Source organism: Talpa europaea (genome assembly GCF_964194135.1).
Source record: "Talpa europaea genome assembly, chromosome: 1".
Classification (NCBI taxonomy): Eukaryota; Metazoa; Chordata; class Mammalia; order Eulipotyphla; family Talpidae; genus Talpa; species Talpa europaea.
In genome coordinates, this window is record NC_140073.1 from 132,766,547 (window position 1) to 132,792,720 (window position 26,174).

At 38.1% G+C, this 26,174-nt stretch overlaps 1 protein-coding gene across 1 annotated transcript; it reads left to right on the top strand.

The window, feature by feature from the left end:
• Positions 1 to 442: 442 nt before the first annotated feature.
• On the top strand, positions 443 to 26,174 carry CD28 (CD28 molecule; the record flags this gene model as incomplete). The annotated part of the gene is made up of 4 exons (XM_084245596.1): positions 443 to 558; positions 19,488 to 19,844; positions 20,091 to 20,215; positions 26,046 to 26,174. Exons 1-4 carry the CDS (start codon positions 504 to 506, stop codon positions 26,172 to 26,174), a joined length of 666 nt encoding a protein of 221 aa, XP_084101722.1. The 5' UTR covers positions 443 to 503.

Here is a 26,174-nt window from a genome sequence, read left to right on the forward strand (position 1 = left end):
AGTTCAATTCCTAATATTTATAACAGTGACATGAAATTTTCTACATCCTCGGTATAATTCTGCTTTCTTCTCGACACATTTTATCCCCATTCGACAAAAATCTCCCCTCTTTAAGAGGTTTTCTTTCTCCCCTAGAACACCTGTCTGTCTACCCTTATACTCTTACTGGATCTCAAGCACCCATTTTCCATGGCTCTGATACTCCTCCATACAACATAGTCTCAGGAGTTTATCACAGAGGGACCAACATTCTTTTTCAATGACAAGAAAAGGCTGGTCTTTTAAGAGAAAAAGTCTGAAGTCATCAAAATAATGTAATATCCTGTGTGAAATGTTGCAGTCACGATGCTTTTGGTTTCAGGCCTTTGATCGTGTGCCCTAAGAAAGTCAGTTGGTGGCTGTGGATGACTGAGACGCTCAGGCCTGGGCAGGTGTGTCTCCAGCTCACCTCACAGTTTTGGCTCCTCAGGGAGGAGCAGGAGCCCTGGCCCACTGCTAGCACCATGATCCTCAGGCTGCTCCTGGTTCTCAACTTCTTCCCCTCCATTCAAGTAACAGGTAAACAGTTTTGGTTTCTTTCCTCTTCCAAGCTTTTGAGCTCTTGGATTGACTTCCTTCACATTAAATTTCAAACACCTTGTGAAATTTAGACATCTGAAGAGTAGTTTTGCTCTAACATGGTGATCTATTGTTTGGAAAGTTGCCGATTTGTAGACTGCTGCATAATATTTTAATGAACATCCTTTGGAATCCAGTAAGATTTATTTAGCTATTAGTTGATAGTGTCCCAAGAATTTGTAGCTCATGTGTAGTTTATTTATTTATTTTTTTACTTTAAGAAAACTGCTATTAGCAGATGGGTTCTGAAACTCTAGATTTAGGCTTCCTGGGTTAACATCACAGATTCATTTCTTATTAGTGAGCTTAGGTGAGTATTTAAACTCTCTAAGCCTGAGTTTCCTTATCTGTAAAATGGTGATGACAATACTGTCATCTCAAGGTCACTGTGAAGATGCAAAGAATCCATGCGAAATACTTTGTGTAGTCAGTGCTTAGATAGCAAGATAAATATTAGTTATAATTATATGTACCTAAATTGAATGAGTGCTAGAAAATGAATTCTGGAGTTGTCACAGAAGCAGGTACAATACAAATACAGATAAATTAGTTTTCTTTTATATTTGAAATTGGTTTTCTTAGATTACAATCTTTTGTTTCCAGTGATGATGAGGATAAGAATGATACAACTAACATAACTATAGTTAATGCCATTTAGATGAAGAGTCCGAGGGTAGTAATGCCAATTTACACAGGGATGTGTGCACAGTGGTTGTTGCAACCTAGAACTGAAGCACCCTATTCTGACCTTAAGCCTTGCTCTGACTCTAGAGCCTAAACTCTTGACCATTATGCTAATCTACTAACACAATGTGGCTTGTAACTTTGAAGTTACAAATGTATTCAGGGTGAAATCATCAGAAAATCATGATTGCAAACAAAAAGAGCTACTTTGGTGGGCACAAGGTGTTTGTTCAACTTGTTCTTGGAGTTAGAATAGGATCCCTCTTGTCTCCAATATTAGTCTAATGGGGTCAACCTGTAGGTTTAAATAAGGAGAGTATTTCCGCCCTTAAAGAAACATTGAAAAGCCAGTATCTTTCAATTTTCTTTCTCATTTATTTTGGGGGACTGCATTATTTGTTGTTCTCCTATAGCATATGCTCCCCCGGGTATAATTTCTCAATTTCCACACATATAGTCATATATATATATATATATATATATATATATATATATATACCCATCAATTTCATTGTATGAGTGCTAGTGAGCACACTTACAATTGTGCATATTTATAAAAGGTGTTGATATATAAAAAGACACATATTAGTAATGATATAGGTTAAATTCTAGTGTTTAATGCCAAAACATTTAGAGTATGAAATATATTCTAAAAAAAAATCTTTAAATTTTATTTTAAAAGGATCTTTAAAAAAAGAATATTTGAAATGTCATAATCTATTAGACAGTGTAAATAGGCAGAAAGGAAAGAGAAGCCTTACTTTGATTAACTATTTAAAATTGTAATTGTACACAAAATAATTTTCTGACGTGCATGGTAGACAACCATCTACTAACAATTCATTAATTATCTTTTGAAGGTTTATTTATAAGATCCAAAGCTTTATATTTTTCTTTTAGAACATTTATTAAATGGATTTATTAAATGGACTAGCTAAAACAGCGATTCAAACCCTTGTTATCCATTTTAAGTACATCTAATTTTCAAATGCCAACTCATCCTTGCAATAACTTTCAAGATTTGCTGCTGAGTGGTCATTTAATGAAGTCGGAAGGAATTAGTGTAGAGAGGGAACTTTTGAAATGACTTTTCCAGTAAGAAAAACTATGAGAAAAAAAATAATTACAGCAAACAAAAAAGTATCATCCATTCTAATCAGTGGTGCAAAACTGTCCATGTACTTTTAGTTTCTGTGTATTTATCTTCCATGAAGAAATTACAGATAAGGAACTTCTCTGATCAAAGTGTAATAGTCCTTCCTAGAATTGTCAGAGACTTATTCTGTGTTGAGATGTGTGTGTAAAGAACAATTCTTTTTTTTTTCTATTAATTAAACAATGATAACTTATTGGTTTATAGCATAGTTTAAAATGAAGGTTAAACTTAACCTGATTTTTCATGATTTTGATGATTCTGTAGATGGATTTTTATGGCTATATCAATATGTATGACTTAGGAAGGGCGAGGAAACCTTAATAGATAGTTCCTTTGCTAAAGCTATGTTTTCTACCGGGTTTGGATAGCTGTGCAGTTGCGATCCACAACAGAGCATTTTACTGGACTTTGGCATAAGTCAAGCCTAGCACTGCAAGCCCTTGAAAGGGAAATGACTTATGATTGAGAAGAGTGCGCATATAGTAGCACATGGCATTGTTCACAGATTTTTTTTCAGCCAGTATTGGCTATTTTTTTTTATCAAATTAAGCATCCAGTATGAAGACTAGAATCAAGAACATATCACTTATTTTTCCAGGGCACATTTCTTTTTATTTCCCCCTAAACCTTAGCAAATAAACTGTCAAAATGGTCAGTTCAGACTACTATTGATTTCTCCAATGCTGCTGCATTTTCCTCACCACTTCTTTATCTGAGAGGCATTGAAAACAGGAAAATGATTGGAATTTGATAAAAAATCATCAGCAAAGCATAATATTTAAAAACTTTAATTTTAGTTCATCAAATTATCCTTCTGAGATAGTTGTACACAAAAAGTAGTGATGTACGCCTCACAGTTAATTGTTGCTTGAGACAGGGCTTAGAAAAATGAAGTAAAAAGATGGACACTGAAATATGCAATATACTAGAATACCATATCAACATGACATCTAATGCATTCTAGTTTTTTTTCTGAATGTTAAAAAATTGAGTGTTTTGTCATTTCAAGTAAATTTGATGGACATTTCAAGAGTATAGACATTGCTTAATAATTCTTTACTCAACTACCATACTTTAAAGATAGTACTTTTTAAAAAGGCAACCATCCAGAAAGGGCTTTTCTAGCAAGGGCTGCAAAATTAATATCAATTTATCAGTACCAGGAAATAGATTAGAAACAGAAATGAGTCTGTGACCATAAACCTGAAGCACTCACATTCGAACCAATTTGTTTTGGATGGAGAGGGGATCTCAATGCCTCTCCTTCCTTAGACTTAGGCTGCTCTCCCTTGTAATATCTTTATCCTTTTTTCATGAGTGGAAAATGCTATTTGGCTACTCTTCAACTTTTATCATGTGTGGATATCTGCCTCCAAGTATTTCCTGCATGCAGTGTGCTGACATTTACAAAATGAACATTTTTATGCCACCGACATTCCCTCCCAAAATTCATTTTATAGTTTATCATCTCTAAAACAATAGCTCTTTAATAGTTATGATAGGCATTGACATGGCTACACAATTCATTGCAGACTCCTGCCTAAAAATTAGGGGACAGGGCACTCTTGAAAGCACAGTTATTTCACAGCAGCTCATTGAGAAGGATAAAATCTTTATTCCTTTTCATCTTGGTTAAATTTTGTTTTCCTTTCATTCCAAGTAATTTATTATTTATGAACTTCACAGTGGCTGGAATTTTGCTTTTCAGTAAATAATTTAGCTGAACATCAGGTAAAAAAAAAAAAAAACAAAAACAACCCCAGTATCTTGGTGGCTTTGTAACTGACTAAAAAAAATCTCTGGTTTTCTGAGCTATGTTAAAGAATCTCTTTCTTATGGTGATTTCTTTGACCCCTTTTGGTCAATGACCTGGTGGTATCCAAAAAATGCAACTAGAGCATTCACAATCTGAGAATCCTTGCATGAGAACTGGTTCCTGAAGCTGGAGTGAAGGAAACTCAGGTCCCACAAAAACCTGTTTGGAAAGTAGGTGTCTCTTGGAAGAGAGGTGTGCTGGACAGAATTAAGTGTGACTCAGTCTCTTGATAGAGGAGCTGAAAAAGAGCTTAGACTCCTCAGGCCTAATCATTTCAATGCTAATTTCATAGGCATCTGAATTTAGTCTGCGTATCACCATGCAGGTTGTGTGTGTTTATATCACTCTTGCTGCAAGGAAACTGCACCAGGGTGGAGAATTTCTTACTTAACTCTGAGCAGCTTTTTTTTTTTTATCTCAACATCATTGTTAGCATCATCTTTTCATTTGTCACCATCTCCGTCATGTTGGGGACTGTGGCTGCCAAGGTAACCAACTTAATGGTTCCTGCTGGTGTCATCAGTCACCCACTCATAGTTCACTTTGACCTCTGATCTATTTGTGAGGCTCTTTCAGCAGTATCTAAGTCACCCTGTTGGCTCACAATCCACCAGGTGAAACCATGTATTGACTATAGCAGCAACTCTTATTCATCACCCACTAATTCAAAAGGGATCGGGATTATTGACATGTCTTGCATTTTAACAGTGCTTTAACATAACGGGGGTGGGGGGAGTGTTTCATTTTTCTACTTTTTAATTGTTTTTCCTGACAAAGTAGAGAGTTGTGTTCCTCATTGATTAGGGATACTTAATACATAGTAAAGTGTCAGAACATCTCTGTGACTGTATTGGCAGCTTCTGTGTGACCTGATGGCTTTGATACTGAACACTAATAATAATTAAAAAGGGTACATAATTTAAGAATAGCTTTAGGAATGCTTTGTTCAGAGGGTTTCCTCTTTGATCCAAAGACTCTATCCTGCAGAATTGGGTGAGAATGGGTATATATGAGGAGACTATTTCCTTCCACCCTAGGTCTCTTGGGTGGGGTTAACAGTGCTAGTAGGTTACTGTTCTCTGAAGTACTGAGTTTCTGCACTAGTAAAGTGCCTGCTTTTTCTTATGCTTTGGTAAGACAGGTCTTCATTCGTCTTCATGTGCTCATTCAACAGATATTCATAAATATCTACGTGTTATTTAGGTTTTGTGACAGATACAAAAGCCCATTTGAGCTTCAAGAAAGTGCAAATAAGAATTGTAAAATCTTCCTTTTTTTTTTTTTCAATTTAGGACCACCGGGAATGATACTCTATTCACATTTCTTTTATGGAAAAAGATTATAAATAGAAACACCCATAGAATTGTTGAATTCAACAACATAAATTTAGAAGTGGGAGGGAATGTAGACAACTCTCAATTTTAAGGAAAAAAGTTGTACTGATGTTTCTTAGAAGATGCTACTAGAAAGATAACATTGCAGGGACTCCTTGGTGGTGCAAGGGGTTAAGTTTCAGTACTAAAACTATCTGCAGCCACTGCAGCACAAGTTCGATCCCCAGCCAGGGAGCTAACCCACATGGTGCAGCAGACCTCATCTGTCTTTCCTGCTGCTCCCCTCAGCAGTGTATGTCAGTCAGTCCACCCATTCTGCTCCCCACTCTGTCTCTGATGAATCCTCTCACCAGCTCCACGTCTCTGGCCGACACTCCAGCTCTTGCATGCATCAATAAACAAAAATATTAAAAAAGAGAAAGACAACATTGCAATGTTTCCTGGTATTCTAGGTATTTTGGGGCTGAACCCATTTTACTTATCTAATCTATTTGCTTTTATACCCTATTCTAAGATCCTTAACTTCAATCTTGCTGCATTCTTCACTATCCCATATACCTGTATTCTGTTTTATGAACTTTCTGATACTATTTCCATCTTGGCATTCCCTTTATCCCCCTCTCCACTCAACATATCCTACACATCTTTTGCTTGATGTCCTCACTGCTGGTCCAAATCTTTGAGGAAGCTTCCCCTGGATATTCAGCCATTTATCTTGTACTTATATAAAGAGTTTCTTTCTTTGTTTTCTTTTTTTGTGTGTGTGCTGTCTTTGTTTGGTTTTGGTATTAGTATAATGTTGACTTCATAGAAAGTATTTGGTAGAATTATTTCTTTTTCAATTTTTTGAAAGAGTTTGTGTAAGATAGGCATTAATTCACTGCTGAATGTTTGGTAGAATTCATTTGTGAAGCCATCTGAACCTGGGCTGAAGAGTTTCAATGGGACTACAACTCAATCCAACAAATATTTACTAAACCTCTGTTATATTTTAATCTCTATTGGAGTCTGAGGCAATATAAAAAGAGGATTGACAAGTTCTTGCTTTTTTGTGGACTTTATGACCTAGTTGAGAAGACTATATATAATGGAATATAACAGCTGGAAATAAATAATACGTGGCAGCCCACTACCTCACCATGATGCCCAAATGACTGCATATGTTGTTGTTGTCATCTGGAATGTCTCCTCCATCTCTCACCCAAAACCCTAACAAAGTGAGAGGCTTCTTTCCTCCTCAGGGTTCCCAAAACTGTCATTATATTTTGGCACATCTAATTTTCTTACTTGATTGTGAACTCCTTGTGGGCAGGATCATGTCTTATTTATCTTGATATAATCTCAGTATCATGCACAGTACTGAAAGTATTGTAGGTGTTGAAAGAGTAAATGAATGAATTAGAACTAAAATGAGGAAGATTAAAATAAATACTCGACTAAGATTAATAAAGAATGGCAAGTCTTTATGGAGTGTTGGGAATTGAACTGAACTTTAAAGCTAGATATTACCTATAATGCCTACCATGACATTTTGCACATAGTAGGCATATAAATATTTTTATTTTATTTATTTATTTTTTTAAATTGAGGTAACATTAGGATCTACCCCCCTTGTCCAAATAAGGTATCATCACCATTATAATAAATGTTTGAAAACTGACTTAATTTTGTTGACATGTGGAAGGAGCCAGGTGCTGGTTGTGTGTGTGTGTGTGTGTGTATGTGTGTGTAGTGTTGTAGAGGTGGAGGGGAGAGAGGGATATTAGGTGAGAAAGGAAGAAGAGGGAGCAGAATGAAAGGAAGATGGAGGTAGTTTTTGTGAGGAGATGGTGAGGGAGATGGGGCATAAGAGATGGGACTATTAGAGAGAGGACACATCTCTAAAGACGACTATGGAGGAAGAGAGGAGATTTATGGGGACAGATACATCAGGATGCACTTACAGTAGAGGAGTGATTCCATGCTAACAAACCTGATAAATAATTCTCTCAGAAGAGGTCATAGTGTTAAACCTGTATCAGCAAGGGCTACTACAACAATGTGGACCTTGACTTTGAAGACTTAGCCCATGTGCTTTAAATTTGCTTGAGCCTTCAAAAATGTGCCTGGGTTTGGCCTCAACTCATGACTGAGATAACAGGGTCACAAGGTTAAGACCCGTTTCCAGTTAGACAAGTTAATCTCAATATCTCCCACACCTCTCACCCTGCCTCCTGGCCCTGACGCAAAGATGTGACTGTTTGCCCTTGGTTTGGGGAAGGTAATGTTGATTGATTCTTTTAACATTTCTTTTTTCACACTTAAAAGTTAAAGCTGTTGGGGGCCTCCCTGGTGGTATAAGGGGTTAAGTCTCAGCACTATGACGCTATCAACAGCCACTGCAGCACAAGTTCGATCCCTGAACAGGAAGCTAACCCACATGGTGCAGCAGATCTCTCCTGTCTCACCCGCTGCTACCCCCAGCAGTGTATTTCAGTCAATATGCCTGTTCTGCTCCCCACTCTGTCTCTGGTGAATCCCCACACCGCTGGCCTACACCCCAGTTCTTGTATGCATAAATAAATAAAATAATCCTTTAAAAAAAGTTAAAGCCATTGATTTCTCCAGGTATGAGCATGCCATTAGAAGTTTTAGCCTGTCACAGTGTGATGTAACTTTTCTAGGCCTTCATTTCCTCATTTGATATATGAGGTAGCTGGATTTAAAGACATCTTAGGTCTGTTTCTGACTTAAAATGCTTCTTAAGTGGAATAAAAAAAACTCAGGCCCCAACAAAGCAGGTCAACCACTCTACCTCTTTGTGGATTTGTCTCTTTTACAATTGGAGAGATATTTATAATAAAATATTGTAAATCAGTCTCTTGGGGAGACTAGGAATCAGGATCTTAGATACTAAAATGCTTAGAAGTAACTGCAGGACTTTGGGGGATAATATTGCCTTTACTCCTTCTTATCTTCCTATGTGGTAGTAAAGTTCAGTACAATAATTATCTGCAAACTTCCAGATAATGACACTTACCTAGAAGATTCTGCATTGCTAAGGTGGACCTGAGCAGACTCTTTGGAAGTATAAGATTTAGGGAAAATGATAGACAGGAGAAATGGATGTTGTCTTCTTTACAGAGTTGTTTTGAATGATGGATTGAATGATGGTGATTCGGGAGGAAAATAAAAATTCCAAATTTGGTTACTAGATTAAAATATATAGTCAGAAAATAATATATTAATATAGGAAGTCCCTTGATGCCTATGGGATTTCTTCCCTTTTTTTCAAAGATTTATTTTTTATTTATACAAGAGCCGGGGTACAGGCCAGATGCACGGAAGGGTGAGAGGATTCACCAGAGATACAGCGGGGAACAGAACAGGCAGACTGACGAAATACACTGCTGAGGGGAGCAGTGGGCAAGACAGGAGAGGTCTGCTCTGCCATGTGGGTTGCTCCGAGGCTGGCAGGGATTGAACCAGCACTGCAGAGGCTGCTGATAGCTTCACAGCGCTGCGCTCAACCGTGCCACCAGGGAGGCCCCGGATTTCTTCCTTTTAACTGAATTACTGTCATAACATTTACAAAGAAAGTTGTAAGTCCCTGGTTATCCACTATTTGGACTACAGGCAACTTATAAGGTTAATGATATTTGAGTTTTGGGGGTTACCTTTGGTATAGATAAGAAGTTCTGCTGTGTTGTCTTCTTTGATTATCCTTCTAGCATCAGGAGCTGAGATGCCTCCTTTGGTAGGGACGGCTCACACCGTGCCCATGTTCACATTGCTTTGTGTTTAGAAAGTTTTAGTCCTAGAGTGCCCACGCCTGCATTGTTGGGCATTGTCTCTGTGTGGTAGGGATGGATTATTGTGCAGACAATGGCTTTTAGTAGTTTTAATATTAGCTGTTATCCTAAAATGGATGACTTCCCAATGTTCATATCTGTCTCTGACTTTTTGGAGCTCTAATACATTTAGCTCCCAGACTTTTCTTCCAGGATGCTGTACCTGCCCATCAAGTCCAACATAGCTACAACTGAACCCAACAGCTTTTTTCCAAATAATTTTCCTCTCTTTACTTGCCTAATTTTGTCAACAGGCTCTTCCCTTTAACCTTCACCAGTCCATGAACTTCTTGCCATTTTTGACAACCATTCACTATAACTGAGCAAACCAGAACACACCCAAAACTGTCATTGTATTTTGGCACATCTAATTTTCTTACTTACCTTGCTCAACATCCCATCCCAGCTATTTCCTTCGTGCCTCAGGACTTAGGAGCTTGCATTGATGTTATAACAATAATGATCCTGGTTGGTCTCTACCTCAGCTTTTCCCTTGCTCCAAGCCAACTCACTTGGCATTGTTGTGCTAACCTTCCTGAAGTGTCACTTACCACCCCATTCTCAACTGACATGACTTTAGCATCTCCTGTAACCTTCGTAGTAAAATCCATGTGCCTTTCATGAGCTTTTGAGGCTCTCCATGTTTGGAAACAGCCAACTTACTTGCCAACTTGTAGGTGGATAGCTCTGCTAGTCCCCAGTAAACCCTTACACTAAGGCCATTTTCTCCATCTTAGCCTATCTGAATTTGCCCCAGGCTTCATGGTTCAGCTAAAGACATGTATGCACAAAAACTTCCAGAATCATCTCCTCTGGAAACAAGTCTCTTTCATGTGACTGTCAATGACCCTCTCTAGGACCCATGTGTCATATATGACTTCAGAGTGTAAACAATTGTACCTGCCTTCAAATTTCTAAGAGGCCACATATTTTATATCTTCCCATCTTCTAAGAACCTCGTTCTTTAGGTAACATTATTTGTAGAATGAATGCATGAGTTTGTCATGGCAGAAATAAGAATACCAAAGAATAATTTTCTGAAACATCAAAATTTCTTTTTAAAAAGTACTCATTGATAATTTTGAAAATTTTTCTCTCTCGAGAATCAGCGTCTTAGGTCTAGGTGCTCATATGGGACTTTTTGCTACTGAACTATTTGAACTCTGATTTCCTTTCTGATGGTTGCATTAACATAATCAATTTTAGAAGGAGAAGAACATGTGTCCATTACACTATAGAGTCTGCCTATTTAGGAATGCAATTCAGGATTAAAGGTGTAAAGGTGTACATTAAAGGAAATGTATGGGCTTGATACAACTTATAGTTGCACATACACAAATTTGTGCATGGCAGGTTACTTAGATTGACTATTTCTCTCAAAAGAAGGCATTTCTTTGGTCATTTGGCCTCCTCTACATAATTGTCTTTCTTCTAGTTCTGGCAACCTCATCCTCTAATTCACCCCTTTAGTTCTGAGGGTGGCCATGAATCTGCTGATATGAGCACTGGGTTCTAGCACTCTTTTCGGGGGTTCACACCTTTGCCAACAGTCCTTTTATATATCAACTTTCCTTCTACGGTGCCATCTGTTTTCTGTTAATGAGACAACATTTTATCTACCTATACCAATAGAGCTATACCTAAATATCCATATCTAGTTCATGCTTATTTAAAGCCTTTTTAAGAGAGGCTTCCCTTAACTCTCTATTCCATAAGAAAATAGGGAAGGTTTCATGATGGTAATCAACAGAAATGTAGATGTAATCTGCATTAGTTTTATTTATTTTAACACAAACTACGAAGTCTGGAATCACTCAAAATCTGACAGTTGCTTTGTTCTTATCTTCAAAGAGGATGTGCAAGATGCTGTGGCCCATGAGGATGGGTACTCTTACCCATGTTTGTAGGAAGCCAAACCATCAGCAACAGTTTCCAGAGCCACAGGTGTTTGAGTCTCCCCTTTCTCCCAGAAAGCAAGGTGTCTTAAAGGTTTTTGAGCAAACACTGGGTTGCCTGCCTCTGGGGGAGCCTGTAAAGTTAGTGGTCAGAAGGCCATGTGTTGAAGGGCATCTTGGGCCTGAACAGGAAATGTATTCAGAGGAAAGTTATGGTAACTTAACCAACTCTGTGGTCAGGAGGAGGTGTCGTGTGCCAGGGAAAGCAGCATCACCTTCACAATATGTTCCCAAACATCATAGGGCAAAATGGCTGAGAATAGAAAGCTTTCATTTTCTTTGGTTTTTGCCTAACATGTTAGATTTCATTCTGTCAAAATTTTAAAAAGGAAGCAACACAATCAGAATCTGACAAACTGATTTTTAAAGTGTAAAAGAAACTCCAACGTGCATAGATGGAGCCCAATAACGTTCATAAAAAGTTCTGAAAGAGGGCCTCCCTGGTGGCGCAGGGGGTTAAGCACCGCACTATGAAGCGATCCACAGCCTCTGCAGCATGAGTTTGATCTGTGGCTGGCCAGGGAGAAACCCACATGGCACAGCAGACCTCTCCTGACTTGCCTGCTGCTCCCCTCAGCAGTGTACTTAGTCTATCTGTCTGTTCTGTTCCCCGGTCTGTCTCTGGTGAATCCTCTCACCGCCCCCCCCCCATCTCTGGCCTGTGCCCCAGCTCTTGTATGCATAAATAAATCTTAAAAAAAAAAGTTCTGAGAGAATACCACATTGCTAATTAAATGTGTATTATATCTTTTTTACTGCTTCCTTAATGTCACAGTACAGATTTCTGTCTTGAGGGTGGCTTACTTCACTCTGTGCCATTTTCTCTATGGTGCTATGATAAAGGAAAGGAAAGGTGACATTCCATAAGTTAGACATGACAAATATAATTCAGCAAGGTCCTGAAGTTAAGGTCTTTCTCAATCAGGTTAAACTGAAAGACACTTTATGTATTGACTAATGTTCACCTTCAAGTCCTCTTGTACGCTTGGGCAAATTGATACAGAAAAGTGCACTGACAAAATTAATGCTTGTGGATCTGAGCTAATGTGCATTGCATGTGACCAAGTTAGTGGTAGGCCTTATCTATGACCTACCAATGACTGTCAGGAAATCTCTGAAGTTGTAAACAGAATGCTTCCTGTACGTGCATTAAAGAGTTTGGAAGCATGATATCAAGTCAATCTTGCTGAATGTACAAAGTTGGTTTTTCATTCATTCATGAATTAAAACATTACTTTTAGAATCCTAAATAAACAATATCTTAGCTCTTGCACTACTTAGGGGACCTTGTTAAAAAAGTCATTTCTTTTGTTTAAGATTGCCTCTTCTGTTAAATGCAGGATTGGCTCAGATCATCTCTAAATTTCCACTGAGATGAATGAATTTTGCAGAATGGGACTCTAGCAAATAGTGAAGAAAATGAAGTTTACTTGGTCCAGTCTTTTTCCCACACTATTTACTCCCTTACTCAATAGTATTCTCCTCCTTAACACTTAAGATACCTAGTACCACCCAAATAGCTAGTTCAACTTTGAGAGAACCTAGGATCAATCACTGAAATTGTGTCGAAATTTTGATGCAACCTGGCAAAAGAAGATTAGAAGTCATGAATATGAGTTCTAGTCTTAAGGGTCACTAACTTGGGAGAGTTACTTGACTACTTGGATCTCAGTTTCCCATCTAAAGTGGATATAAAGATGATTGCCCTGCTTATTTTCTCTACAGGTAAATATGGAGCTCATTCTGGTGTTAAATCAGAGATGGTGGTTTGCAGTTCTAGGAATGCAGGCCACAATTTTAATTTGTCAACCTGTTTGCATTTTAAGCTTAACCCTCTCTGAAATCTAAGCATTAACTAAGCTGGGGAGGGTCCTTTTAGTGCCAGGGCTCTTTCTCAGGTGTTGGAATAACACCTTAGAGATGATGACCCACTCCACCTGTGCATATAATAATTATTGGCCTATATAATAAATATAATAATTGGCCTATTTGCAGTAGGAAAAGAGGGAAAGATATCTTCTTTTGTAACCAAGCTGCCCTATACTCCATTCTCATGGAAGTGCAAGCACATTTCAATTTTCCAGAAGTCAACTATATCACAGATTATCTGTGGGAAATCTTTTAGCTTTCATAGCCTTGCTCATAAGCAGCAGATAAGTACCTTCTCATCTCCAATCTCTACTCTTCATGTTTCCTGTTGTCAAGGAGGAGTTGTGAGAGAAAGAAGTTTGAGGTTACTGCTTCCTGTCTCCACACCTTTAGCTGGTTTAGCTGCTAGGAAAGGTTTTGAAAAGCAAAGCAGTAAACTCATCATCAAAACAACTTGTCAATTCAGTTAGAACATGTCAATCAAGCCACAGTTTTGTTACCAAAAGCAAATCAAATTGGTGGATTGTCCATATTTCTCTTATAGCCTAGTAGGTTTTACCTAGAAAAACCATGCCTAACTATTCATAAGAGTGAAAACAAAATATTTACTGGGAAAAGGTTAGGTCAACTAAGACCAAACTGGCTAGGAAGGATGCTTTTATTCTTAGTATTAATCTAAAAGCAAAGAGGAATCAAACAGAAGTTATGGAGGAGGTGGCTGCTGACCTGACTCTTGAGGGTTATGCTTATGTTGGTTCAACAAGATTTTACTAAGTAAAAGTGAGTCTACCTAAGAAGAGTCTTTGTGTTAGGGAAGGGTGAAGTGGGAGAGTGGGGGTGAGGTAGGGGATTTGGGGGAAGAAAAGACAAAGAGAGAAAAGGATAATTTTGAAGGAGGGTGATGGGTACATAGAGGTTTATGTACATAATTATATTAACTTTTGTATGTTTGAAATGTTATATAATAAAAGATTAGGAAACTGAAAAAAAAGAAAAGAAAAGGAATAGTTTAGGCAGAGGAGACAGAGAGGTGAGAAAGAGTATGGCAGATGTAGGGAGTTAAAGAAACCTCGATTTTTCTGGACAATGTGTTATGGAACACACAATTGGCCATAAAACAGGAGACTACTTGAATATGTTAACAGACAAGCTAGATACTGGGATCTTGGATTACTCTTCCCTAAGAAATTTCTCAGTTTGTACTGCTAAAGTAGAATGAGCTTAGGAGGAATCTGATCTGTTTTAACAAAGCTGAGATTTGAATTTGGAGGTCCCAAGAAGGAAGGAAAAATTTTTCATTTATCTCAATTTATTATGCTTTGTGAAACAAAAATAGTTTCAGGAGAAAAGACCACTGCTTCTCCCTTCTGAAAAATGGCAAACACTGAACGGAGCCCCAGGAAGTCAGTGGTATTTCCAGACACCTTTGAGGTAATATGTATTTTCTTTGCAACGGCCCCTTAGATAGGAAGAATGTTTTCTTTCTATCCCAGATGTCCAAACCTCATCTCAGTTTCTGAGTTGTCTATTCTTTTCATGTAATGAATGAAGAAGTGACATAGGCAAAAAGAAAATACCACTACCAGTTGGTATGTGTGGCCTGAGACAGTTATTTTTTAAAAAGATTTATTTATTTATACATACAAAATTGGGATACAGGCTAGAGGTGCGGGGGGTGAAAGGATTCACCAGAGACAGAGTGGGGAACAGAACAGGCAGACTGACTGAAATACACTGCTGAGGGAGCAGCGGGTGAGACAGGAGAGGTCTGTTGTGCCGTATGGGTAGCTCCCTGGCCAGGGATCGAACGTGTGCTGCAGTGGCAGTGGGTAGCTTCACAGGTTGCATCTTAATTCCTTGCGCCACCAGGGAGGCCCCTGAGACAGTTATTTTTAACTCACCATATCTAAGTCAATGCCAAGTTATGCCAATTTTAGCTTGAAAACATATCATGTGTTTATCCATGTCTTTCTAACCATAGTTCAGGTCCTCATCACCTCTTACATAGACCATTACAACTATATCCTAACTGCTCTCCATGTTTTCATTCTTGTATTCTTCAATTTATCTTCTACATTTCAGCTAAAGTGACCCATATAAAACGAAAAGTTGCACATATCACTTTTCTGTTTAAAATCCCTCACTGGGTCCTCATCTCCTGCAGGAAAGAGCCCACGCTATATACTTTGCTTCCTCTACCAATCCTGGCTTTCACAATATATGGTTCAGAAAATTGAGGTTTCCTTAATTCTCTACATCTGTCACACTCTTTCTCACCTCTTTATCTCCTCTGCCTAGACTATTCTTTTTCTCTCTTTGTCTCATCTTTCCCACAACCCCCTATCTTACACCTATTCTTCCACTCACCCCTCCCTAACACAAAGACTACTCTTAGGTAGGCTCACCTTCATTTAGTAAAAACTTGCTGAATGTGTGTATAATCCTTCAGGAGTTGTCACCTCCTCCTGAAATCTTTAGCTGTTCCCCACTTGCCTCCAGGAACTCTCTGTTCAGATCACTGTGCAGCTGTTTTTAAAATAGCTGTTTGTGTCTTTCTTTGCCCCTCTAGACTGAGCTGCCCAAGGCCAGAGACTGAGCCCTTTTCATCTTTAGGAAATCGATTTGTTCGTTTCACCTGCATCTTGGAGGGTTGCCATACCCTGAGTTAGACAAACCATATTAAGCAAACTACTGGGATACAGGTGCTAGAACTTCTCTTTCTTCCCTTCTCCCTCCCTCTCTGCTTCACCGTGGATGCTGGGAGAAGGAGGCTAACTCCAGGGTTTCTCTCTAGCTATTGTCAGTTTACCCAGCCATGTTCCCTTTTTCACCCTCACAAAGAAGTGCTACTCCCATCTTTTTTCTTACATCAGCTCTCAAACACAGATCAGGAGCAATCTGAATGCCTATTAAGGCAGAATCTGAGTAATTGTTACCAGAAATGTGATTCGTGGAAGGCTCAGTAAGCAGAAGTACAAAGTCCTAACTTGCACTCTCTGAAAATGAGGGAAGATGCTGGCATTTCTTGCTGGATTGGTTCCTTTCATCAGAATCAGCCCAGCGATTCTTTCTAAAGGATTCTTTCTAAAGTAACTAACAAAAAGTCCAGACAAAATAAAACAAAAACAAAAAATGAGTTAGATTTTCCTATCAAGACTTTTTGACTCTTTACATGTTTATTCTTCAGTGCTTTTTGGGAGTATTTGTGAATTAAATGAAGCTAAAAGTTGTTTTGAGGCACAAGTTTTGAACAAGGATTTAATGAGATGGTAGTCAGATTTAGCTGTTGTTAAGAATGAGACAGTTCAGATAACCATCTTTTTCTTATCATTTAGTGAGATACTATTTTTTACACCATATTACATAGAGAAGTGTAATGGACAATACTTGTCAGGAGATTTGGAAACTGGGTCTAGAGGAAATACACATGAATAAAGAGCTGTCAAGCTGAAGCACATGAAACAAGATTTGAATCTGATCAAATGGCGAATGGTGCACAGACAGCAGATGTTTTGAGATCTGAGGAGGGAGAGGTACCCCAGACCATGCGCTAGTGATGAGAGCACCAAGAGAAGAGAAATACTCACACTGTGACTCTGGGATGTTACTTAAATAGTCCAATTAATTGGAGGGTTTTGCCTTGAGGAAATGACTTTGGAAAAGTCTATGGAGGCTGATGAGTTGAGGATAGGAAAAAGTTTTCATCTACGAATTCACTCAAACATGACTGCAAATAACTCCCGAGAAACTTAAAAAATACGAATGCCTGGTTTACACAACCAGATATTCTGATTTAATTGGCTTGGTAATCAATGGTTTCTTTCAAGTTCCCTGGATAAATCTGGTATGCTGTGAACTTGAGAAATCTGTCAGCCTATAATGGCTTCAACTTGGACTCAATATTAGAACCATCAGGGACACTTTTAAAGACAATACCAAAGATGACTCCCAGAATGGAAGAAAATATTTATAAATTACTTTTCTGATAAGGAATGTGTTTGAAAAATATGTAAAGAACTCAGACAACTCAACACTAAAAAGACAACCCAGTTAAGTGGGCAGATTATCTAAATAGACATGTCTTTAAAATGGTATACAAATGCCTAATAAGCACATTAAAAAATGCCCAGTCATTGGATAAATGCAAATCAAACCACAGCTGCCACTGCATATCCACTAGGATGGCTATAATGAAATAGATGAACAATAACATGTGTTGGTGAGGCTATGGAGAAATTGGAACCCTCATACACTGCTGGTGAGAATGTGAAATGGTGCAGTTGCTTTTGAAAAAAAGTAGGTCAGGTCATCAAAAAGTTAGTGTCCAGAATAGACAAATATATATAGAGAGAAAATAAATTATTTGCCAGGGGTCAAGGGAGGAATAACGAATGCCTGATAAAAGATATGGGATTTCTTTTTGGGGTAATGAAAATATTCTGAAATCAGATAGTGGTGATACACGTACAACTTTCTGAATATACTAAAAAGTCCACTGAAATATAGATTTTATTTTTTTAGTTTTTTAAAACTTTTTAAAAGATCACCTTTATTTATGAAATACAGATTTTAAAATGGTGAAGTTATAGAAAAAGTGTGAACTAATTAAAAAAAAAGGTAAGCCTTATGGTACATGAATTATGTCTCAACAAAGTTGTTATAAAAAATGAAGAAAAGACACAATGCCTACCCTCTTCCCCCAAAGACCAATTAAATCAGAATTTCTGAGAATGGGATCTGAGCATTTTTTTTTTTATAAGTTCAGTGACATTTGAGAAAATTAAATAGGAGATTAAAAGCTAGTAGTGATTTATTTCTCAAAAGCAAACAACTGAGTACATGAATTTATACTTAGGTTAAATTGTATTCATTTTAATAGAGTCTGATTTTATTTGGTTCTTTAGCACAGATATATAAGCATATTGCTTCAAATAACTTTAAAATAATTCAAGTAGATAGATAATTATTAGCATACTCCAAAACAATAGGAAAAAATTTTTTGTATTGAAATTTGAATTAAAGACACAAAGCAATTCATTGCTTTAGAGAAATTTTGGAGAATCTTGGTTGCAAGGTTGATTCTCAGTGCTTAAGTTGTCTTTTTCTCAGGTTGTTGTAGTTGATTTGAGTTTTAATTCTAGCTTTGCTCACCATCTGCTCAGTGATTTTTAGAGAAATTATTTAATATTCCTAGCCTCATACAGTATTATGGGGGGGGGATGATATATAATGTCATGTGCCACCCAATGGGGATATAGTGGAAAACAAGACAGAAAAGTTGTGTTCTCTATAGAGGGGAGGAAGCACAATGGACTATGGCAGTGGACTCCAGGTAATTTGGTGGTGGGTGCATTACCTGGTGGGGGTATCCACATATTACCTCAATTAAAAATAAATGAATTAAAAATGTGTTCTCTTCTCTCATGTGGTTTATGACCTAGCTTTAGGTTCTTTGCTTAAAAAATCGAGGGATTGAACCAGATGGTCTCCAGATTCTTTGATCTTTGACTGGGATAGCCTAAAGATAGAAAATGGATTAGAGGGAGACTTCTGATTGGCCTCTTGGATGTTCTGTAATATAAGGGAAAAATATGTACATTTTTGAGACAGTTGTTCTCAGAATTTGCGTGAAAGATAAGTTCCTGTGCTTTTATTTTCTCTTACCTCTTTATCCTACTCTTGAGATGGTTAACAAAATCAGAATGTTTCAAAACATTTTAATTTCTTCACAAAAGTCTGTATTACAACTTAAAAATCTATTTTGTATCTATGTGACGTGATAAAAGCTATTTCCAAATGTACCAGTCAATCAGGATATTAAGCAATTAAGCAAACACCCTAGAAATCTCAGTACAGATTCAAATATACAGCTGTGGTGCTCAACACCAGCAGAAGGCCACATTCTACCTTCCACATGAAAACACATTCCACTGTCCCATTCAAAGGAGGATGATAATATTATGAAAATGTAAAGTTCTAAACTTTCAGTAGAATTATCTCCTCCCAGTGCCTATGTGGTTTATTTTCTGTTTAACATCTGATGATTATTATTTTTGTCCCTACTAGATTTTTTCCCTGCTAGATCCCGTATCTTCATCTGCCAAGAGAAAACCTTTCCTGGAGATCTGTTTATTTTGTTCATGAATATATCTTGATTTCAGATTAAAAACAAAACAAAACTCCTCTATCCTTATTCTAAGCAAATTATTTTTTTTTCCCCGCCAGAAAACCAAATTTTGGTGAAGCAGTTACCTTTGCTGGTGGTGAACAACAATGCAGTCAACCTTACCTGCAAGTATACCCACAACATCTTCTCAAAGGAGTTCCGAGCATCCCTTTATAAGGGAGTGGATAGTGCTGTGGAAGTCTGTGTTGTAAATGGAAATAATTCCCATCAGCTTCAGTTTCACTCAAATACTGGATTCAACTGTGATGGGAAACTGGACAATGAAACAGTGACATTCTACCTCTGGAATTTGTATGTTAACCAAACAGATATTTACTTCTGCAAAATTGAGGTCATGTATCCCCCTCCTTACATAGGCAATCAGAAGAGCAATGGAACCATTATCCATGTGAAAGGTAACATATAACTCTTTAGTTGAACACCCTACAGTAATAGTTTTCAGCAGTAGTCTTGAAAACTAAGTCAGTGGTGGGGCTGGATAAATCCCAAAGAAGACAGAATGAAGAGTAAGTCTACACATTCTAAATTAGTGATATTTTGCATATTTGATTCTTCTCATGTTCTTCTATAATGTTTAGAAGGAAGAAATGTATTCTCGTACCATTCTCATATCATTTAATCTTCTCTATTCTGTTTTCCAGAAAATCATTTTTGTCCAGATCCTCCACCTTCTGAGTCTTCTAAGCCATTTTGGACACTGGTGGTGGTTGGTGGAGTCCTGACCTTTTATAGCTTGCTAGTAACCGTGGCTTTTTGTGTCTGCTGGGTAAGAGAAGCAGTACTTCTTTTATGTAACTTTTCCAGAGCACATGTGATCTGAACATATTCAAAAATTTTGCCGATGTGATTTATTTTCTCTTTAACTTCTGATTATTATTGTTATTTTCTTTTAGCCCTGCTAGATTTGAGTAGGTTTTCTTTTAGCCTGTCCAGCTTTATCTGAGATAAAAATCTGAACTGAATTCTATTTTCCAGAAGGCACTGACCAGGTGGGCAGGCAGAATAAGAATCCAAATGGGTATACTGGGGTGAGAGTATTAGGGACAGTTGCCCTCATTCTCTCAATTTTTCAACAGCATTACACTATGACACATAAAACTGTTTGATACATATGTATAAAAATCTAGGCAATTTTTTGGAACCTAGGTAACTGAAGTGAATAAACAATTTTGGTTCAGGGTCAAAAATCATGAGAAATTTGGCTACTGAAATTATCATTCAAACCTCACAAAGAAACTAGGTCTATTTATCTGAGTCATATTTTTATCTCCTCCAAAGCAGGTGAATTTTGAGGCCAAGTATGGTGCTGTCATTATGAAACTATAATGGGAGTTTGACTTTTCTGAGCTCTCAGCACTGAATTGAAATTGTTCATGCAATAAACTTAGTCCATTTTCCTCACTTTTTCAATATTGAAGTTTTGATTTAGGTTCAAACACATTTTGATGAACATAACTACTGTTAAAAAGGAAGCTCTTTACTAAGCTCCTTTCCCTTATCCAGACACTTTCTATTCTTAAGTATACAGTGTGGTACAGAATACCTCATGCACTGATTCCATGTTGTCTTGGAAATTTTTCCTAGAAATTAGTTGCATGTCTGAGTCATTTCTTCAATAAGAAATGTATACTCCTCAAGGATAAAGGTCTATTTCTTTTTATATTCACTATCCATCTGGGATTAAGAACACGTAGTACTTAATGAATGCTTATTGCATTGATGAGTGGAAACTCCCATCGAGGCCAAACTAATTGGACTTAAATGAACATACTTAAGTATATTACTCATCTTTAAGGCATACTCCATACATTTAATCCAGACAATGATTTCTGGAAACCATACCATGTGAAATCATCCTATTTACTATAGCCTTAGTGCTGGGGGGCAGAGGGAGGAACAGTCCTGCATTCACAGTCATGGGATCCTTTTAAATGCTTGTTGGCCTATTGCCAAAATTTTCCTCTCAATGGTTCTCCAAATACTTCTCCCATTTCAGAAGACTCTAGGGGGTAGATGGACATTTGTCAGGCTGCCTGTTGCTTAATCTGTACCTTTTTCAGGGTAGGGAACAAAGTGTCTGATTGTTCCTGGAAATCCTATGTATTAGATAGCATCTTGAGAATTTGTCTTCCTTGCCTTCTGCAAGTTGCCTAACACTGATTGGAGCTTTTTATTTAGTAAAATATTGCCCACACTCTTCCTCTGATATTAGTTGAGTTGCTTCATCTTTCTGGATCTTGCTGTTTTCAGTCAAAGTGCCTTCCAGCTTTAACCTCTGTAGGTGTTTGCCAATGATTTCAGAATTTAGAATCTTAGATTCCCATCTGGAATCTCAAATTCTCAATATAAAAGCCAGGTGCAGTGGCTCTTTGTGTACCCTTCTAGACAGGTGCTCCTCCGTAATTTGATGACCTCGGTCAAAGTCATTTACTAGTAAGCTTCACAGGAAGTAGTTTTGGGAATTGCTTTAACTTTCAGAGGCCAGAGGGTATTGCTTATCATTTAAAACTTACTGTACATAGGCAATAGAATATCAGTTGCTATAATTAGGTACTAATTTTCTAAGTGACTTGAATTACCCAAAGGGATAAAAGTAGCTTCTCATTTTCAATGAGTAAACAGTTTACTTTCAATTCAGAACCATCACAGACATAATGTGCTTTTCTCTGGCAGCACTACTAGTTGCTAGTGAGGTTCACCTCGCTTTGTCTTGAGAAAATTTATTCTGTCTCACAGGCTCTCTGAACATTGGGAAGTCCCCGTACTTGGCCTAATTTAGAAATCTGTGACCTCTTAGAATCAATTAGGCTACCTAACAAGAACTTCCCTTTATTTGCTTGTCAAACGTAGGTCTTTGTACTCTCTAAGGGGTGTGAAAGATATGTATATGTATACTTTTTAAAACTCTAGGTTTATCTTTTCCTGATAATGTTACTATTCAAGCAACCAGCATGTTTCAGTGTTAGGCAGCCGGACCACTAGGAATCCCTAGAGTTTAGTCATTTCCTGGGCAGTTTTTTGGGATCCTATTTTCAGCTGGTCTGCACAGTGCCTTGGTATAAATTTCTATTTTCCGGAACTTCCTGAGGGCTTGTTATGTGCTACTGTAGGCAGTTCTAGGCTGAGTGGGTTTTTGGGAGCAGCTGCGGATTCTGTCTTACTTCTTGACCTGTTGCTGACATTTGAGTAAATAAAGAGTTCTCTGCCAGGCTGACATAGACCAACACCTGTTACTCTCATTCAATCATCCATTCACTCAACTGAGATGGTAAATCTGTTCCCTTTCTTAGTCTAAAAGAGCCTTCAAAAACCATGGTCTTTTCCACTGTAAATCACATTGTGGAAAATGTAGATAGAGTACAGGTAGTATTTGCCTTTAGATCCAGTGGTTTGTTGAAGCCATGTCTTTCAGTGAATTGTTTTGTGTATGCTTTGTGTCTTCTGCTGAGCCCTAGAAACAAGTGGGTAAAGGCTAAAGTGGAGGAAAGGGAAAGGGAAGAAAGGTCCTGAAATCACACATCTTTAGCAGACATTGAAATTCTGAATGAAGGGACAGAATACATGAGGCAGTCACACAGACACATCAGGTGAGCACTCTGCCTACATATGTGCACATGCTAGATGCACATGGAGTGTTTACATATAGTGTTAATGGTCATGCAGGTGTCATTTCCACCTCACTGTTTTATTTATTTATTGATTGATTGATTTATAAGATTTATTTATTTATGCACACAAGAACTGAAGTGGAAGCCAGAGGTGCTGGGATTGAGAGGATTCACCAGAGACAGAGTGGGGAACAGAACAGGTGGACTGACTGAAATATACTGCTGAAGGGAGCAGTGGGCAAGGCAGAAGAGGTCTGCTGCACCATGTGGGTCACCACCCTGGCTGGGGATTGAACTCATGCTGCAGTGGCTGTAGATAGCTTCATAGTGCTGAGACTTAACCCCTTGCACCACCAAGAGGACCCCTCACAGTTTTATTTAGAATTAGGGCAACAGTGACTAAATCTCATTATGATAACAGTTCAAGGATACACATGGGAGTCTTTGTGTGCAACCCTGAGAAACCGAGTCAAGACATCTTCGTTGTTGGGGCCTATTTACCAGCTATCATTTTATTTGGATGACCAGAAGCAAAGACTATCACTTGGGAGTCTGGAGAATGGAGTCCTCATATTTGGAATAAGTACTAAAATGCCTCCGGGTATCATTAGCAATCTTCAACATTTAATCAGGGCAGACATTTCCTTGCTCTTACTCTTGCACTGCTGTAACCGCTCAAGAGAACTCTAGTCTTTCATTTACAGAAAGCATGTAGAACCAAAATATTTGAAGAACAACTTCCCTCATCAATTTGTTTCCATGACTACCTCTCTCTGAATGAATCCCCCAATTATGTGTGCTAATGCTAATGCTATTCTTTTCTTAGTTCCAGCTATCCATCACCTCAAATCCCAAATGACCAAAGCTAAATTTATAACCTCTTTCAAATGTATGTTTCCTATTGTCTTTATATCTATGGATGTAACACTATCCTTCTGTTAATCCAGGCTCAAATCATCAGTCATTTTGGGTATGAGCAAAATGGAAGAATCAAGCAGTCTAACAATATACATTATAATTTGGTCATATATTTTGTGTCTATAGCTTCCTTTGTGTTCTATTCTTTTTTCATGATCTAATTCTTTGGATCAGGGTTTCTCAGTCTTGACGCTATTGACATTTGGAAATAGATAAGTCTTTGTTGTTGGGGGCTGCCATGTGAATTGAGGGATGTTTAGCACCATCTCTGGCCTCTACCCACTAAATGGTCAGTAGCTTTCCTTCCAATTGAACAAACCAAAATGCCAGCAGATGTTGTCAGAGTCCTTTGGAACAGGGATTAAGAAAGCCTAGAGGTGTCATAAGAAGCCTAAAGTCTTAGGAGGTCTTGCCTAGGTAATTGTACATATGGTAGAGATGAGAAATACTGGGAGAGAACCAGATTTTAGGGGAAGATATTTGGCTTTGGACATGTTGAGCTTCAAGGGCTTTATTTTTTTTTTAATTTTTTTTATAGATTTATTTTTTATTTATACAATAGCTGGCCAGAGGCATGGGAGGGTGAGAGGATTCACCAGAGACAGAGTGGGGAGCAGAACAGGTAGACTGACTGAAGTACATTGTTGAGGGGAGCAGTGGGCGTGACAAGAGAGGTCTGCTGCACTATGTGGGTTGCTCCCTGGCTGGCTAGGAATTGAACCCGTGCTGCAGAGGCTGTGGACAGCTTCACAGTGCTGCGCTCAACCCACTGCACCACCAGGGAGGCCCGAGCTTCAAGGGCTTTTGAGGTCAATTTCAGAGATATAAATTTGGGCAAACAGATGGTAACTGAATCTGTGAATGTGGATGAGATTGCCTAAGAAGGGATGATGAAGTGAGTAGAGGAGAGGATCTAGGCTCAAAGACTCAAAGTCTGAGGAACTTTAATATTGAGTGGCAAGAGAAGCACGAGCTTTCAGAGAAGACAGGGAAGGAATGATTGGAGAGTTAGGATGAAGTGCCACCTTCCAGGAAGTGAACATTGAATGCTGCTCAGTGTTCAAGAAGATGAGGACTGAAACCATGTTAGTTGTATTTAGTAATACGGCATGTGTTTTCCCAACCATTCCTTAACATTTACTTGTATCCCTTTGATAAAGAGGTGTGAAGGTTTCAGATAGGAGTACATGGAAATGAGGCCAAACCTGAAGTTAGTTGCTTACTAATTGATACAGGTGTTCATGTCATTCATGTCTAACATAGCTACTTGTGCATCAGGTTTACATGCCAGGAAACAAGTTTTATAATAGAAGTATGAGTCTTAAAATCAGGATAGCTGTTTTATAATTTTTATGGATCTTTTATCAAACATACAAATTCTATCATCACACTGAATCAGAAAACATGCTCTTAATCCCTAGCTGCTAAGATTCATGGTGACTATAATTCTTGCTCTACTTTAGTATTGGCCTTAATTCCCTGGCCTTAATTTCTACCCTGGTAGAAATTCATATGTAGGAGCTGAACCTGAGGAACAGAGATGGAAGACTCTACTTTCAGAAATATGCATACATACAAGGCAAGAGGAATGTGACTTATTGCCCAGAGCCTTCACTCCCCTTAATCTAACCTCCATTGCTAAGAATTTACTCCAGACTTTGAAAGGCTAAAGATCCTCTGATTGATTATGGAAAAATGTCTTACTAAGCAATGACTAATACAAGAAGATTGCAATGGGATGCTTAATCTTTTCAAAGGCTGTAGGACCTTCAAGAGTATTTACACATCAACAGTAGATATGTTAATTAGACATCTAGAATTCAGGTCAAATGACTGCATTGCAATAACATGAGTGCATTTGTCTGAAATTCTTTATTTCAGAATTTTCAATGGAATTTAGAAGGGTTCAAAGTAGTTAGATTTGATTAGTCCAAGTCCAATGAATTCTGGTGTCCTCAGCTTTATTTGACAATCCATGTTTTAGTTTCCTCCAAAGTCTTAGAACTCCACCCATGACATCTCTCTACTTGTTCCCAGTCCTCTTCTCATTGACACTTCTCTTTTCTGCAGATGGAGAGTAAGAAGACCAGGATGCTTCAGAGTGACTATATGAACATGACTCCTCGGAGGCCAGGGCCCACCCGCAAGCACTACCAGCCTTATGCCCCCACACGTGACTTTGCAGCTTACCGCTCCTGA